This window comes from Saimiri boliviensis, chromosome 13 (genome assembly GCF_048565385.1).
Source record: "Saimiri boliviensis isolate mSaiBol1 chromosome 13, mSaiBol1.pri, whole genome shotgun sequence".
NCBI lineage: Eukaryota > Metazoa > Chordata > Mammalia > Primates > Cebidae > Saimiri > Saimiri boliviensis.
Window position 1 is genome coordinate 54257081 of NC_133461.1, and position 18667 is coordinate 54275747.

General features: G+C 46.7%; 1 protein-coding gene across 7 annotated transcripts in view; it reads left to right on the forward strand.

The window, feature by feature from the left end:
• TMEM241 (transmembrane protein 241) overlaps nucleotides 1–17698 on the forward strand; it is a 156109-nt gene extending 138411 nt beyond the window's left edge. Inside the window, exons 15-18 of one of the 7 annotated variants that reach the window (XR_012513151.1) lie at nucleotides 7531–7701; nucleotides 13656–15189; nucleotides 16165–16219; nucleotides 16318–17698. Coding sequence is in view for 1 of the 7 variants with exons in the window: in XM_074383681.1 (XP_074239782.1) it covers nucleotides 7531–7591 (61 nt within the window). In the remaining 6 variants the exon portion in view is untranslated. Of the gene's footprint in view, nucleotides 1–7530; nucleotides 12906–13655 lie in introns of those variants that run through there. The other 6 variants (XR_012513149.1, XR_012513150.1, XR_012513145.1 and 3 more) reach the window with 6 other exon arrangements.
• The last annotated feature ends 969 nt before the right edge of the window (nucleotides 17699–18667 follow it).

The window sequence follows — 18667 nt, forward strand, 5'->3', positions numbered from 1 at the left end:
ACACCAGGGATTTACAGCAGTGTAGATAGTGTACAGGCGGAAGCTCATGAGGGAGCTGTAAGGGAAACTGGCTTAAATGTTCCTCATCATCCCACCACTGTGGTCCTCCATAAAGAGTATGTAAATGATTTGATGGCACAGGAAATAAACAAGGCGTCACTCAAGACAAGACAGTCCTAATTCCTCTTCAGGGACTGACCTGCAAACCAAGAATGTCCAGCAGACATTTTCAGGGAGGAAAATCTCATTGTCATAGGTTTTTTATACCACAGCTATAATTCTATAATTACCAATCAGTTAAACATATTTATTGAGTGACTGCTGTTTGCAAAGGTTGTGGAAACCATTAAGAAATACAAGATGGCCAACACTTAAGGGGTTATCAAGGGAAGGGCAAATCAGAAAGCTAATTCATGGGATGGATCAGATAGTAACTATTTTAATGCCCAGTGAATAAGAAGACTGAAGGAGGGAGAGAGGCCAGGAGTGCTTGGAAGGGCACCCCTGGAGCTGGTGTGAACTGGGCCTTGTGCAGAGGGAGAGGCTTAGCTGGGCCAAGAGCTGGAGGTTGGAGGAGGACTGAGCCCCTCTCACCTGGGAAGACAGGGCAGCCAGTGGAGACTCAATGATGTGTAACCAGAGCTGGGGCTCTGAAGCAGGGAGCTAATCTGTCTCTCTCCTTCTTCCTCTGCACCTGTCCTTCTGGGGAGGGGTGACACAAGTGATAGGCAGGTTGACACCCCAAAGCCCAGTTGCCCAGAGAAGAAACCTTTGAATCCTGAGATACACATATGTGTTTGTGCCTCTCTCCCTCCCTCTCTTTCTATATATAAAGAGAATTATATGTATTATATATGTTATACGTAATTGATATTATATAATACGCAATTTATATTATATAATATAATTTTATATGTTATATATAACATATATTTATGTTTTATAATATATTATATATTTTAAATATATATTTTATTATTTATAACATAAAATAATGTAACATTTTTATATGTTATCTATAACTTCTTATTTTATATATGTTATAGAACAAGAATTATATATATTATTATAACATAAAATGTATATATGTTATATGTAACATATATAACGTCTATTTTATGTTATATAACAAGAATTATATATATTTATTACATGTTATATATAATTACATTTTATTATAGAAATTATATATATAATTATGTATACAATGTTTTTTATATATATATGTAAATTCTTGAGACTTTTCCCCAAATTTCTGAATCCTTAACTTTCATAGTGTTTGTCTGAATTCTTTATTTTTTTGTAGACACAGGGTCTCTCTATGTTGCCCAGGCTGGTCTCAAACTCCTGGCCTCAAGCAGTCCTCTACCCTCAGGCTCCCAAAGTGCTGAGATTATAGGAGGGAGCCACCACTCCCAGCCTAGACTAAATTCTTTTTTTTCTTTCTTTTTTTCTGGAGATAGAATCTTGCTCTATCTGCCAGGCTGGAGTGTAGTGGCACAATCTCGGCTCATTGCAACCTCCACTTCCCTTGGTTCAAGCAATTCTTGTGCCTCAGTTTCCCAAGTGGCTGGGATTACAGGCACACACCACCACACCTGGCTAATTTTCATATTTTTAGGAGAGACCAGGTTTCACCATGTTGGCCAGGCTGGTCTCGAACTCCTGGCCTCAAATGATATGCCCGCCTTGGCCTCCCAAAGTGCTGGGATTGCAGGCATAAGCTACTGTGCCCAGCCCCTAAATTCTTGACAATATCTTTCTCCCTTAGAAGCAAGCCTCCATTGACCACATTTTGTACAAAGTTTTAAAATGATCCAAAGAAACCCAGGTATTGAACTGAAGATGAGAGCTAAGAGTAAGACATTCTCTAGTGTGAGGAAATCCTGAGTGGGACCAGTAAGGAGGAAGGCGTCTGTGAGAGGCTGTGTCTTTGGGCTGTTTCACATCCTGTGAACTTTATAGTATGTCCTGAGCAAAATGGAAAGAAAGGCTGTGTGTACCCAAATCAAGGAAACAGAGTATGTGATTATTGCAAAAGGAGCCTTGACTTTGGAATTTCCTGATTTTTGAGGACTCTTGAGGTTAAAGATGGTGTGTTTTCAGCCTCAAAGAATTTTCCAACCACAAAGTGAACCACCAGAAGAGTGGACTGTGCTTCAGCTCTGTGTCTTGCACAGAGCTGATCTGCCTTGTCCGTACACTAGGCGTGTTCAAGTGTAGCTGGGTGACCAGCTCTCAGAGCCCAGGCAGGGGCGGCTGATCCCTGTGGCATGAGACTTCACGCTGATCAGAAGTCACAAAGGGCAGGGGCTGCAGGCCTGTTTTGTTTGGACCTATTGTGTGTGCCGGTATAGTTACTATTTCTTGTCATTTGCTTTTCAAATTTTAAGTTAGCCGTCACCATTTTGAAATTGGGTGATTTCCTCATACAAATCCAGATTTCCAGATTCTTTTGAAAATGTGGAGCAGCTGCTAATGTTGGGCCTGCATTTGCACACAGCAGCAGCTGCTGGAATGAGTAGAGGCTGCCTCCTCACGCAGTGGGCGTGTGCTCTCCTATCTGCCGTGGCCTCCACTACCCTAGGCTGGCTGAGACTGGAGGACCCTGCTCTAGCCAGTAGCCTGCATCCATGTATTTGTATATTCATACATTCCACCAAAGGGCTGGGCTGGGCTCTGAGGCTACAGAAGTAAGAAAGGCACATTCCCTGGCTCCAGGGAGATCACCGTGTTCAAATATATATGTCATTATCCTCCTGCTTGGATGGACAAGAGCTTAGCGGCACAAAATGGACCATCTGAAATAGGGCTTCTCACCTAAAGCACTATTAATATTTGGGACCAGATAATTCCTTGTTTTGAGGGGTTGTTCTGTGCCTTGTAGGATGTCTAGCAGCAAACCTGAACCTCACTCGCTAGATGCCAGTAGCACCCCCTCAGTTGTAACAATGAAAAATGTCTCCAGACATTGCCAAATGTCGAATCCCAGTTGAGAATCACTGGTCTAAACTTAATGGGAGCTAGTGGAGAAAATGCTGCTTGAAATTTCAGCAGGATCTCAAGGAACCTGCTCCTCAAATCAGAGCTTTGGATCAGCTCAAGTGTCAGGCCCTCAGCTGCTCCTCCCACCCCTTCTGTGTTTGTATCTGGCTCCATGGGCACCTGCCGCACTGAGTGACAGGTGGCCGGCGCCATCTCACCCACCAGGCTGCGAATAGCTCTAGGAGAAAGGGTGTGTTTCTTCACATTTGCGTCTCTAGACCTGCTGTTGAATACTTGCTGAATCAACACTGAGTGGCCAGCCTTCAAAATATTGTATCCAAGAACAATTATAAACCTAAGTACTCAATGTTGGTCAATTTTTTTTTTTTTTTTGAGACAGAGTCTTGCTCTGTCACCCAGGCTGGAGTGCAGTGGCACGATCTCGGCTCATTGCAACCTCCACCTCCCGGGTTTCAGCGATTCTCCTGCCTCAGCCTCTTGAGTAGCTGAGATTACAGGCGTGTGCCACCACATCCAACTTATTTTTGTATTTCTGGTAGAGATGAGGTTTCACCATGTTGGTCAGGCTAGTCTTGAACTCCTGACCTCATGATCTGCCCACCTTGGCCTCCCAAAGTGCTGGGATTACAGGCATGAGCCACTGTGCCTGGCCTATGTTGGTCAATTTTTAAAACAACTGCTCTTGTCCAGCCAATTATTATAAAAACAATCTATTTCAATCTCAGTGATTTAAATATCCAGATTCCTATTTAATTATTTGTTTTTAATTAACAGTTTTATAGTATATATTAATTCCCTCTATTTCAAAATTCAGCAAAGGAGATTTGAAGCATACGAAAGAGAAAGATTCTGGCCTGAGAGCAGTGTCCCTGTCAAGTGGAATTAGTTATGGTGCCTCCTCTCTGAGAGAATCCCCTTTTACAGACAGGGAAAGTCACCCTTTCCTGTGGAACAGTTTCGGGACAAGGAACGAAAGGAATAACCAAATGCAACTTTGTTGTTCTAAGGGTTCCATGACCACATTTTCCCTCTGCACGTCATTCCCTGAGCTTGCCACAGACTGCAGTTTATCAGCCATGAGGATCACTTGAACTTGAGCCTAGCACAAACCTCACCAACACCATGAAGGGCCTTTAGAAAATGATCTTTAACGATCATTATTATAACTTACATAATCTTTGTGTAAAGGTTTCTTACCCCTTTAGTTTTAAGGCCCGAGCCTAAGTATAGGAAGAATGAATTTAGGGGCAAAGCAAACTTTCCCCATCACATTCTAAAGTGCCTTCAGGATCACAGTGTCGGAAATTTATGAGTTTTCCATTTGAATGAAAAATTTGAAACCGCCGCTTTAAAATTCTGTGTAAGAAGGGCCTTCTCAATAATGATTGCACATTACTTTTCAAATTTTATCATAATTTAATAGATTATGAACTCACTCGGCAGAGCTCCAAGGAATGGAACTTGGGGCAGACGCATTTGTGGTGAGGAAGAGAGAAAAAAGAAAAACTAGTTTGGGACCAAACAATTTTAGACCAAATAGTTTGGGACTCCTCCCATCTATAGATGGGAAAGGGGGCAGCAAATATTAACAGTTTAATTATTCATTGAATCAGTATTTACTGAGTGCTGCATTAGGTGTGGGACCTGCAGCCAGGTGAAGGATGCAGCCTCTGTCCTCTCTCTACTGGGCTCAACAGGAATTCATTGAATAGCCACAATAATAAATGTAAAATTTAAATGGAGCCTTCAGTCCCCCACAGGAGAAAAGAGAAGGGCTGGAGAAGCGCTGAAAATAAACCTCTGGAAGAGGAGCTAGTGATGGATATTTCTAGCCATGTGTGCCCTGCAATCTGATGTTTATGCCTTGGTTACATGAAGTTTGTTCACTTCAGGAATGATGGGGATTACAAGATTTGCAAACAGTTCAGTCAAGCTCTGACTTAAATAGTTGTAATGCTATTAAGATTCCTGGACCCATGTCAGCCTTTCCTGCTGTTTAGAAAACAACATCAAAGCTCACCTCCCTGGCTCTCTTAACAGTAAACTGAACCAAGGTTTGTTTTCATTTTTAGCATTTACTAAGCTGCTTTGGCGTTTCGTAAAATAGCTCAGGCGAAGGGACAGAATGCAAGGTTATTACACTCCAGCATTGTTCTAAGGCTGTGGGAGTAAAAGTGGCAAGGGGCCAACCGCTACCCTGGTTTTCTCCCTGGTGATTAAGAAGGATTAGTGGAAAGTGTATAAAATGTCCGAGCCCTCTCAAACCTGAAGCCCTGGGCAGCCCTTGCATTCAGTCGCAGTGACTCTGCATGGCCCAGGGACTTGGCAGGGTGGCATATGTACTCCTGAAGGGCTATGGAGGGGAACAGCAGTCACTTGCAAGGAAAAGCCAGGTCTTTGGAGGTGAGCCTGTGTGCAAAAAGAACACTTCTCCTTCACAGTCATGTATTTTCCAAAGAGGAGAGGTGATAGGAGCCTCCTGCATCTGGGGTCCTGAGCTAGACAAGCAACAAGTAGGCTCCCAGCTTCACAAAGGGGCCTTGTTTCCAAACAGAGTCTTTGGGAACTTGGGCCACAGTTTCTGTCAGAGGCAGTGCTGAAAATGATGATTACAGATCTGGGGAAGTCCACAGATAGTTATTCAGTTCATAACATGGCCATTCATTCCAGCTCCATTATTGTGAGTTAGGTAGGATTGATCAACTTAGTTTCACTATTCTAGTTTTCTTTCTGTAGGAAGGAAAGAGGAAAGTACATCCTATCTTGGAGTAAGGTACCAGGCATCCATCTCCCTCGGCTCCCTCTCCTCCATCCCAGGTCGGGACATCCTCCAAGCCCTCCATGCTGACTGACCACTCTCCTGCTGCCCTCCCCTAGAGGGATTTAATCACCAGAGAGAGGATATCACCGTGTTTGGGGGGATTCTCCCAGTCTCTAAGCTGATGAAGGAGTACATTTGTTCTCTCTTGCTCCAGAGAGCAGACCTTGGCCTTGCAGGCGAGGCTGTAAGAAACTGCCGCTGTAGGGTCAGTGTGATGAAGGGCTACTGGGCTCAGCAGGGGGAAGGAACATGTCCCGTCCAGTCCCCGCCAACCCCAGTGGTTTCCACGAGTAAGATGCCCATGGAGATGCATGTGAATGCAGCGACCAGAGCCACTCATCCATGGGACAGGCTTGCCTCACTCCACAGGACACGCCCCTCACTAGACGTCTTCAGACAGAAGTTGGGTGGCCCACCTGGAGGGCCACTGAGGAGGGGATTGCTACTCTCGGAGGGCAGTCGGCTAGAAAATATTAATAATCCTATTTTAGTGATTGTCCATCATAGGCTAAACATAGCGGTGGGTTGCTTCTGCTGTGTTATTTCTAAGCCTCACAGAGACTGTCGGATGCGATCATCTCCCATGGGGCAGATGGAGGGACTGAGGCTGAAACCACACACCGGATTGCCTGACTAACACAGGCCCGCACCAGAGCCTGAACTCGGGTTGGCCTGATTTTAAAGCATATTGTTTTATATTCTCACACATAGTCAGTTCATTCCTATACTAAAGTGGAAAATGGTGTGAGTTACCTGTATGTCAGGGTCGCCCACCAAAGAAACATTTTTCACCGGGAATGTAGCCTATATGTAGGTCATACCCCAAACGTTCAAGATACGAAGGCACCATGGCCTGGCTGTGTGTCGAGAGTGAGCGTCTGAAGGATTGGGGTGTTGGGTAGGCGAATGGGAGTGGAAGGGAAGGAAAGGGTCTAATTAAAAGGGCCGTTGGCACCTCTGAAAAGGGGGCTCTCCCCATCAGGCACCCACCACCATGGCCCCTCAGAGATGGCCCAGCACAGGCCCCCGAAGACTGACAGGATTCAGGTAGTCACCAGACTGTCTACGGCGAGGTTCAAAATAGAAAGCGGAGAGACTTTGGCTGTATTACATTCAATGCATATTAAAATATTCAGCTCTTCTTCCCTCACTGTCTCCAGTTCTCCCACTGCTTTTTCATTTTCAGATCACTGGCCATGTTTCTCTCTGTGCTGGTGGGAAAATTATGATTCCCCACTTGTATTTTCACCTTTAAATGTTCTGTAGTTTAAATGAAATGAAAAGATCCTGAGATCATCACCTGAATTTTAAGTGTATGTACACCTGCGTGATTTTCTACCCATCAGCCCTCTTTAGCCAACAGCACCAGCGGGCTCTACGGGAAGCCCTCCTGCCAGAAGACTGTTTCTGCCAGAGAGCACTAAGCCAAGTGCATCGCCCTCACCTGGCCAGGATGTGTGGGTCGCGTCACCTCCTTCCCTAAGGGAAGCTATCCAGCCCCGCGTTCCAGCCCTGTCACCTCCCTTGTGCACCCAAGTGATAGGAGCGACTCCTGGGATTGACCTGGAAGCATGGCAGTCCGGGCTGGTGATGAGTCACAGTCGCAGAGTGAGGGGAGGCACCCCTTGCCCTGTACATGTGGGCGCCAGACAGCTCAGGGGTCCCGGGGGAGCGGAGAGCTGACCTCCTGCTGTTGTTTGCAGCCTCCTGCTCGGTGCACTTGGAGAGGCCTTGCTGGTTTTCTCGGAGCGGAAGGGGTCCTGAAGAAGACAGCCAAGAGGATACTCACAGCCTGCGGCGGGAGAACGTCACCCCGGCCTCATCGCTCCCTGTTGAGTGTGTCAGAAAGAGGAACGAAAGGACAGTGAGGCCAGGTGGGCAGCGCCATCGCCCCCACCCAAATGAATATGGTGTTGGCTGATGAGGCCGAGGCCCTGCTGCTTCCAGGAGCGCCCTTTCTGGGGGTCTGCAGGCTGTTGCAGAGGAGCTGTCTGTTCTGTCTTCCCATTTGGAGAACCTCTCTCAACCGTGCTGTAGCTGGTTCTGCAGAAACAGGAAGTACAGGATTTCACGGGCTGGCTCTGCTTGCCTTGACTGAGTGTCAGGCCTGTGGATACCAGCCGCTGTCTCCCAAACATGGCTTTCGGTGCGAGGTAGAGGGCCTGAGGGGTTTGGTTGTCAATTTTTTTTTTCATTTATAAAGTTTTAAATTTTTAAAATTTATAAAATTTTTAAATTAAAATTTTTTTTCATTTATAAAATTAAAAATGTTTTATTTATTACTATTATTATTTTTTCTGAGACACAGTCTCGCTCTGTTGCCCAGGCTGGAGTATAGTGGTGCAATCTCGGCTCACTGCTTCCTGGGTTCAAGTGATTCTTCTGCCTCAGCCTCCTGAGTATCTGGGACTACAGGCGTTCGCCACCACACCCAGCTCATTTTTGTATTTTTAGTAGAGATGGGGTTTCACCATATTGACCAGGCTGGTCTCAAACTTCTGACCTCATGATCCACCCACCTCAGCCTCCCAAAGTGCTGAGATTACAGATGTGACCCACTGCACCCAGCTTATTAATTAATTTTTTTAGAGACGGGGTCTTATTCTATCGTCTAGACTGAAGCGCAGTGGCGTGACCACAGCTTACTACAGCCTTGACCTCTGAGGCTCATGCCATCCTCCTGCCTTAGCATCCGGAGTAGCTGAGACCATGGGTGTGCACCACCATACCCAGCTCATGGGGATCTCACTGTATTGCCCGGGCTGGTCGCAAACTCCTGGGCTCAAGCAATCCTGCAACCTCGGCCTCCCAGAGTGGTGGGATTATAGGCATAAGCCACCGCACCTGGCCCTTCTCATTTTTGTTTTTAAGTTGACAGATAAAGTGGCACATTTATCATTTACAACACAGTGTTTTGAAGTATATATGCAATGTGAAATGGTTAAATCTAGCTAACAAATGCATTACCTCCCACAGTTATCATTTTTGTGGTGAGGCTTGGTTGTGTTTTGTTTCGTTCGTGTTTTTACATCCTTGGAGTCTCCTCTGGGTCTGTCCTTTTTTTGCTGCAATGCTGGCTTTGCTTATGGCCCACCCCCACCTGGGTATGAGCATTTTAAACTATGGAGTGAGTGACAGCCTTCTTGTGGTTGATGTTACTATTTATTTCCTGCTTCTAAACTTCTCGTGGTTCTTAGAAACTTGTCAGGATGTGTATTGCATTGAATTCTGCGTGTTCTTTTTTTGCCCACCATTAGGTTAAGCTGGTCCTAACTTATCACCAGAGGGAACAGGGTTTATGAGCACTGACAGATGTCTTCTCTGGGCAGAAAAAGAAACAATACACACACACACACACACACACACACATTTATGTTTATATTTCTTAATGCTTTTAATCCCTTTCATTCCCTGATATCTCAGAGATTTCAAATCGTTGAACACTGAAGTATATTTTTCAGCCAGATGAAAAATTGTATTAAAACCCTCTTCCTGACTGGGCATAGTGGCTCACTCCTGTAATCCCAGCACTTTGGGAGGCCGAGGTGAGCAGATCACCTGAGGTCAGGAGTTTGAGACCAACCTGGCCAACAAGGTGAAACCCTGCCTCTACTAAAAATACAAAAAAATTAGTGGTGGTGTGCACCTGTAATCCCAGCTACTTAGGAGGCTGAGGCAGGAGAATTGCTTGAACCTGGGAGGTGGAGGTTGCAGTGAGCTAAAATCACACCACTGCACTCCAGCCTGGGCAACAGAGCAAGACTGTCTCAAAAACAATAACTCCAACAACAAAAACAACAAAAGCCCTATTTCTTCCCTTTTCAGGAGTCAAAATAAATGAATTTACACAAAATAATCATTTGTTTCTGAACCCACCAAGAAAGTTTAAGAAAATAATTACTAACTCTAAATAGATCTTTCTGTTCCTAGTAGATCTTTCAAATACCTTACCACTCTGCCAGGTGTCAGAGGGTTTGGGTCATCCAAGGTGACCCATGAGTCCTCCCTGAGCAGGGAGCCAGGCCCTCTGGTGTTGAATACCTGCGTCATTGATGGAGACCCACTCTGGCATCCGGGAAATACACATTGTCATTCTTGGCCCCACGAAAAATACAGTCAGTTCAGTCAGTGGCTGTTGTTGCTTCTGCCGGTGTCCCCCAACTTGTTGAGAAAAGAAAGAGAAAAACAAATAGGAGTGGATTCGTGTATTTGGAACTTGAGTACCTTAAATTCATTTCCTTGTCTTTTCCTGGTCTCTGCTTGTCAGGAAAGGTCAAAATGTTAAGAGTGCCGGGCGCGGTGGCTCAAGCCTGTAATCCCAGCACTTTGGGAGGCCGAGGCGGGTGGATCACGAGGTCGAGAGTTCGAGACCATCCTGGTCGACATGGTGAAACCCCGTCTCTACTAAAAATACAAAAAATCAGCTGGGCATGGTGGCGCGTGCCTGTAATCCCAGCTGCTCAGGAGGCTGAGGCAGGAGAATTGCCTGAACCCGGGAGACGGAGGTTGCGGTGAGCCGAGATCGCGCCATTGCACTCCAGCCTGGGTAACAAGAGCGAAACTCCGTCTCAAAAAAAAAAGAAAAAAAAAATGTTAAGAGTGACCTTAACACATATGGCTTTCAACTTAACTTTTGTTGTTTTGCTTTGTTTTATTTTGTTGTTTCCATGAAAAATATTGTATTTATATATATATTTTTCTAACCTCCAGCTGATTAAACAGGTACGTTACAGCTATTAATTTGGAGGAACAATAATAGTAGCTAGCCATCATATCCTCTCACTTTGAAAAGTCTCTGCTTTTTTTGTTTTTAATTTAGATTTTTCTATTTTAAGCTCAGGGATACATGTGCAGGATGTGCAGGTTTGTTACATAGGTAAACGTGTGCCGTGGTGGTTTGCTGCACCTGGCAACCCATCACCTAGATGTTAAGCCCAGCATGCATGAGCTATTTCTCCTAATACCCTCCCTCCCCGCACCCCGTCTCCCGACAGGCCGCGCTGTGTGCTGTTCCCCTCCCTGTGTCCATGTTCAACTTATTTTTGTTCTTCATCTAGGATGTCACACTTTCTAGGGACTGAGGATCAAATAGAAAATCTGGGTTTAGAATTGTCTTTATTCTTTTGCTCCCATAAAACTCTATACAACTGAAACCAGTTCTTTTCCACTTGCAGAAAGTGCTATCTATCCAAATGTTATTGTACACTCGTCTTTCCAAGTGCCGTGTAAGCAAATAGAGGTTCTGATGACTGCAAAGAGCCATGCAGTTCAAACCCAGTCCTCTTTCTAGAACTGGCCTCAAAAGCTTTTATTGAGAAGTTTTAGATCCTTTTTCTTTTTCTTTTCTTTTCTTTTTTTTTTTTTGAGACAGAGTTTGACTCTCATTGTCCAGGCTGGAGTGCAATGGCATGATCTCGGCTCACTGCAACCTCTGTCTCCCGGGTTCAAGCGGTTCTCCTGTCTCAGCCGCCCAAGTAGCTGGAATTGCAGGTGCCTGCCACCACTCCCAGCTAATTTTTGTATTTTTAGTAGAGACAAGGTTTCATCATATTGGCTGGTCTCAAACTCCTGATTTCAGGTGATCATCCGCCCAGATAGGCATGAGCCATTGTGCCCAGCCTAGATCCTTTTTCAAAAGGTTCTCTAGCAAGCCTGTATTTGTTTCTGTTTGGTTGTTTGAATTGTCTTCCAGAGTCTTGTTTGTTTTGTTTTGTTTGCTGGAGACCAGGGCTCACTCTGATACCCAGGCCTGAGTGCAGCTCACTGTAGCCTCAACCTCCGAGGCTCAAGCAGTCCTCCCACTCCAGCCTCCCAAGTGGCTGGGACTACAGGTACGTACCACTACACCCAGCTAATTTTTTATTCTTTGTAGAGATGGGGGGATCTCACTGTGTTGCCCCCCCTGCCCATTGTTCTTAAAATCTCAGATCTTTTTTTACATGGACACTGACAAGAGGCAGAGAATAAGGTGTTTCGTCAGTATGCTGTCAGTTTCCTTCAGTTTCTATTGGTTCTTGGGCCTTTTTCTTCAAGCCTTAACCACCAAATTCTATGCCCAAGTTCACGTGCTCTGTGCTGAATGGAGGGAGAGCCCAGAGACCTGAACAGTGGAGTGGCCCCCTCACTGTAGCCCCCAGCTCTCGTTTTCTGCATGGGGAGTCTCCAGGTAACCCCACACTCTCCCTTTACCCTTGGGTCCTGTTTGGTACCTGATGACCTTAATCCTTGCTGGGCCCCAGTCAGAGCCTTGGAATTTCGGGGTTTTTTATTTGTACAAATAAAGAATGTGCTTTCTATTAGGAGAGGCAAGGTTGTGTACAGTGGTGTATTATTACAATCTGTTGTGGATATAAAGAAAAATAAGGGCCAGGCACGGTGGCTCAAGCCAGCAATCCCAGCTCTTTGGGAGGCTGAGGTAGGAGGATTGATTGAACCCAGGAGTTTGAGACCAGGCAGGGAAACACAGTGAGGCTCCATCGCTACAAAAATAAAAATTAGCCAGGCATGGTGGCATGTGCCTATAAGCCCCAGCTATTTAGGAGGCTGAGGCAGGAGGATTGCTTGAGCTCAGGCATCAAGGTTGCCATGAGCCATCACTATGCCACTGCACTCCACCTTGGGCAACAGAGCCACACCCTGTCTCTAAAAATAATAACAAGAAAAATACATCATTTATTTTCTTTCCTTTGCCTTTCTTTCTGTTCTCTTCAATCCCGGCAGGGGAATGTTACAGAAAATATTTGTGTTATCCCTGGGGAGGGAGTTCTTGTAGCTTAAACCCAGATCCAGATTCCTCCTTGTGCCCACATCCAGGCCACTGAACTTGAAACAGGGAAGGGCCCACCCAGTGCCTCTAGCCCTGTGCTGTCCAGTGTGGATGTCCTGGCCACCTGTGGCTTCGGCGTACTGGAACGTGGTTGGGCCACATTCAGATGGGCTGTCAGTGTAAGAACACACTGGTTTCAAAGACTTAATATTTTTTTAAAAGAGTGTAAAATATCGCATCATTTTTCTATTGATTACATGTTGAAATAATATTTTCGTATATTGGGTTAAATAAAATATACTATCGAAAGTACTTTCTCCTTGTTCCCGTTCGTAATGTGGCTGCTAGAAAACTTGAATTTATAGACGTGGCTTTCCCATGATATGTCTGTTGGTCATGGCTGATTTAGAGCAGTTCATCATCTACACTGGGCCCAGGGAAGTGGCAAAAGAAGAGGGTGTTGGCAGTGGTCGTGGGGTTACTGACCCAATAATAATATTTAAGATTATAGTTACAGATGCTTATTTCATGCCAAGTACAGTGCTAGGTACTCTCTGGGGTCCCTGTCATTGAGTCTTCCCAATGGTAGTACAGGAGACATTCTCTTCATTTTACCAAGGGATCAGAAAGATTCAGTAACTTTTCCAGGGCCCCCCTATTTGGGACTCGAACCCAGGTTATTCAAAGCCCATGCTTTCAACCTTCATGTTAGAGAGTTCTGTTGAGAAGGAGAAATGAGGCCCCCGTGTCTCACAGGGGTTGTCAGTTCTCCAAGAAGTATTGAGGTGTGGATTCCTCACATCCCTGAGGTGGTTTGTGACTCTCTCCCTGAAGGCTGTTCTCCTTCCCTTTGCCACTGGGCAGGGTCTGTGGCCTGCACTGCAGCTGCCTTCTTAGAGTCTCCCAGTTTCTCTCCCCAGCCTCCTCCCTCGGGTTCCGCCTGAGGTTCTTCGTGAATGGGGTTGGAGCAACCAGGAGCACTTGGAGAATGGTCCTGCCTTCACCTGAACTGTCACTCTGAATGTTTCCAGAGCACACAGCCACTGTTTGTTGGTTCTCAAGCTTGGTTTCAGGCAATGGCATGTTCAGATGGCCGAGGAGCTGGAAAGTGTAAGGGAAAACCACAGCTTCCTGCCCCTGGGAGATGTGTCAGGAGAGGACACCATTCTTTTCACTGGATCTGCATGACCAAAGAAGGGAGCAGAATCACAGATCGGGGTGAAAGTACAAGCAGGTAATACCACAAGTGGTTAGTCATGCTTGGAACACGACATCTCTACCGAGAAGTTGCCTTGGACAAAGTATTGAAATAGGATATGGAATTGGCTGGAAGTTCAAGTGGTTGGGACTCATTTGAGGTTACTTAGTGGTTCTTTTGATCCTTGTTCTGGGGAAAGCCATCAAAGGGGTGAGTCTTTCGGGCTTCTCCTGGCCCCACCCAATGTCCCTGGCTTCAGGCTGTGTCCCTGAGCCCAGCTAGGACAGAGGCAGTGGTGGCTTGACTCCAAAGATGCCCCACCCCCATCCCAGTGGTATTCATGCTGCAGTACAGTCTTGTTCCTTTCTTTTGGGTCTGGACTGGCTCTGCAACTTGCCTGTAACCAATGAGGTGTGATGGAAATGGTGCTATGTGACTCCCAGGGCCAGGTCAAAGCAGCCTTACAATGACTGCCCTGGTTTTCTGATGGCCTCGGGAGCCCTGAGCTGCTGCGCAGGAGAGGTCAGGCGTGTGTGCTCCAGGAGACGGTCCCCACTGTGCCCAGCCTTGCCGCCATCCTGCCAAACCACTCCGTACATGAAGGAGGCTATCCAGGGTCCTCCAGACCAGCCCATCTGCCAGCCAGCCGAGTGCTATCAGGTGACCTCAGTCAGTACCACATGGGGCAGAAGAATCACCCTGCCCAGCAGTCCCTGAATTAATTCCTGCCACAGAAGCATGAGATACGGTAAAATCATTTTAAGCCACTATGTTTTGGGACAGGATGTTACTCGACAATAGAAAATAGAGGCCTGGTGTGGTGGCTCATGCCTGCGATCCCAAGACTTTGGGAGGCCGAGGCGGTGGATCACCTGAGGTCAGGAGTTCAAGACCAACTTGACCAACATAGAGAAACCCGTCTCTACTAAAAATACAAAATTAGCCAGGTGTCGTGTGCACCTGTAACACCAGCTACTGTGGAGGCTAAGGCAAGAGATTGCTTGAACCTGGGAGGCAGAGGTTGTGGCGAGCTGAGATTGCACCACTGCCCTCCAGCCTGGGCAACAAGAGCGAAATTCCATCTCAAAAAAAAAAAAAAAAAAAAAAAAAAAAGACAAAGATAATAGAGCTGAGGCTCACTGTCCTGCCCTTTCTGCAAGATGCTAACATAAGTGGTCTGTCCTCTGATACCCTTGAACTCTGTTCTTCTTGGGCAGATCCAGTCTGGGCTTTCTGAGCCCCTCCCCTGTCTAGACTCTTATTCCAGGAGCATGGTGTTCTCTGCTGCAGCTGACCTCAGCCCAGACGCTGTCCTAGAGGAAGACCACACATGCAGCCCACAACTTGTCCAGACTCCATTGCAGAGAAAGACCTGCATCCCTTAGCCAGTGGCTCAAAGTACGTAATTCATTCAAAATATATTGAGACCTACTGAGTGGCAGGCTCTGTTTTAGGATCTGAGGATAGAACCACGAATGAGATGAGCCCTCCTGGAACTTAATTTCTAGTGATGGAGACACGCAAAAAACATGGGAACAGAATTTCAAAATGACAGGTATGGTGGCTCGTGCCTGCAATCCCAGCACTTTGAGAGGCCTAGGCAGGTGGATCACCTGAAGTCAGGAGTTGGTGAGACCAGCCTGGCAAATATGGTAAAACTCTGTTTCTACTTAAAAAAAAAATAGCCAGGTATGGTGGCGGGCACCTATAATCCCAGCTACTTGGGAGGCTGAGGCAGGAGAATCGCTTAAACCCAAGAGGTGGAGGTTGCAGTGGGCCAGGAATGCACCATTGCACTCCAGCCTGGGTGACAGAGTGAGACTCCATCTCAAAAAAAGATTCAGAGTGAGTTAAATGCTTTTAAGGTAATTATAAGATAATAAGGTAGAAAAGGGAGACAAAGATGGACTCTCCTGTGGAGCTGATGGAAGGTGAGGAATTTCTCTTCCAAAATGTGCAGAATCTCACACACCCGCTTAGCATATAATCTGGGGAGATTTGTTCTCCCTGGAGTCTGAGGACCTCTCAGGGCTGCAGATTTCCGGTTAAGGATGACTGAGTCAGATCTGCTTTAGGGGACACACGAGTGAAGTCCAGGAGCCCCACAGGCAGATGCCCCCTCCTTCCCCACTGCTGGTTCTGGGAGGCCAGGGCAGTCAGGTTGCCTCTGGGATGCTCTAAGTCTGGCACAGGAGAAAGGATAAGCAGACTTGAAATAGACCCCACGGTTAGTTTCTGGGGCATGACACACGTGGGAGGTGCTGAGTCAGTGCCAGGAGGGAAGGTGCACTCTCCAGCTGTGTGGCCTGTCACGGGGCTGGCTGGGGGCCTCCCCTGCTTTACCTATGTGGCATCTCACTTCATTCTCTCCAGGGGCCCCTGATGGAGGATGTATGGCAGTCTCATTTTGTGAGGAGACACACAGGAGGTCAGCACCTTTCTTGAAGGTCCTTGGCTGGCTGGAGGGGCCACCTGCCCCACACATCCCTGCCTCTTAACTCTCACAGCGTTCTGCCTCCCCCACAGGAAGCTGGGGTTTGGAAAGGCTGAGTAGACGGGACCTACTCAGAGGTGGAGAAGGCCAATCATGTTCCAGGGATGAGGCGGAAGGTAAGTGGCACCAGCCCGGGGTGTGATTGTGTGTAGGGATGGGAAATAATGTTTGCCAGCGTGGTTCGTGGAAAAACCAAATTCTGTAAAATGTTTTAAAGAGGTTTATTCTGAGTCAATATGAGCGACCAGGGCTTAGGGAGCAGCCTCAAGGGGTCCTGAGACAGTGATCCCAAGGCTACAGTTTGGTTTGACATACATTATAGGGAGACAAATGTTACAGGCAAAGACAAAACCCAACACATGGGAGGTATACCTTGGTTCGACTGGAAAGGCAGGACAACTCAGAGCAGGGGCTTACAGGTCATAGGTAGACTCAAAGATTTTCTTATGGACACCCCGTTAAAAGAGTTAAGCTGTGTCTCAAGACTTGAAGTCAGTAGAAAGAAATGCTTGAGTGAAGGTAAGGGGGTTGCGGAGGCCCAGATTCTTATGTAGATGAAGCCTGATAGGTAGCAGCCTTCAGAGAGAATACATGGTGAAGTAAGGCTGAAACCTATGAGGTTGCATTCCCAGGAGCCAGGCGTTCTTAGTCACAGGATGAGTTAGGAGGTCAGCACAAGATACAGGTCACAAGGACTTTACTGATAAAACAGGATGCGGTAAAGAAGCCAACCAAAACCCACCAAAGCCTAGGTGGTGATGAAAGTGATCTTTGATTGTCCTCACTGCTCATTATACTGTAATGATAATGCATTAGCATAGCAAAACACACTCCCACCAGCACCTTGACTGTTTACAAATGCCATGGCAACGTCAGGAAGTTACCCTATATGGTCTAAAAGGGGAGGAACCTTCAGTGCTGGGGAATTGCCCATCTCGTTCCTGAAAAACTCATATATAATCCACCTTTTGTTTAGCATATGATCAAGAAGTAACTATAAGTATACTCAGTCGAGAAGCCATACCACTGCTTTGTCTATGGAGTAGCCATTCTTTTATTCCTTTCTTTTCTTTTCTTTTTTTCTTTTGGAGACTGGCTATCCCTGTGTTTTCCAGGCTGGAATATAGTGGTGCAATCTCGGTTCACTGCAACATGAACCTCCCAGGCTCAAGCAATCCTCCCACCTCAGCCTCCTGAGACGCTGGAACTATAGACAGGTACCACCATGCCTGGATAATTGTTTTTGGTTTTTTATTTTTGTTTTTAGGAACAGTGTCTCACTTAGGCTGGGCTCCAACTCCTGAGCTCAAGCAATCCTCCCGCCTTGGCCTCCCAAAGTGCTGAGATTACAGGTGTGAGCCACACTGCATCTGGCCTTCATCTACTTTCTTAATAAACTTGGCTTTCACTTTACTCTATGGACTTCCCCCAAATTCTTTTTTGTGCGATGTCCAAGAACCCCTTCTTGGGGTCTGAATCAGGACCCCTTTCCGGTAACATGACGATCTCTATTTTAATGTGAATGCTGGTCAGTGCCTAAATTCCAAAAGAGAAGGGGTGTAACAGTGCGTGTCTGACCTCTTTTCCCAACATGACTGGGAATAATATTTCTCGGGTTTCTTGGGGAACCCCTCAGTCTGTTGGAGGACTTAGGATGTTATTTTTGGTTTACAGCACCCACCATGCACAGTACAGGTGCTTCCTATCTGTATGTCACCTACTCATGGCCCTAAATGGGCCAGCACATAGATGAGGCCTGCGAGCCCCTGACAGGGCAGGACACTTCCCCAGGGTCATGCATTCTGCATTCCTAAGCCAAGATTCCAAAGTGGCTTCCCAAACCAGCCCTCCCTCTCACCTCCCCAGATGCCAGGTTGTTTCTGGGCATTGCCCCCCCACTCCCACCCCTACCCTGGGGTCACTGGCTTGTGCACAAGCCAGAGGAGACAGGAGACAAGCTCCCCATAGACAGCTCTCACTTGGGAGCCCAAGGTGCTGGTGCTTGCCCCAGGCATCGGCTGCCTGCAAGTCACTCCGGATCCTTGGACCCAACAGCAACCACTGGGGAAGCCAAGCCATTCTGGGGCTTGCACAAGGCTCCTTCTATTCTGGAAACATCTCACAGATGGCAGGCATTCCATGCTCCCCAGTGAGCTGAGCGAGTCTTTGCTCCTGCCGTGAGCTGATTTTTAGTGGCCAGACTCACAGTGCTTTACCCTTAGTAAAACAAACAATGGCATATCAACCTAGGCCAGTTCCACCCAGGACCAACTGGGGAGGAGTCTGAAGGAACTCTCCTGCCACCCAGCTTCCTTGGCAATAGAGGGCAAAGTCTCATTTAAGCAGTTGCCTGAGTCAATATTTGAGTGAATATTTGAGTCA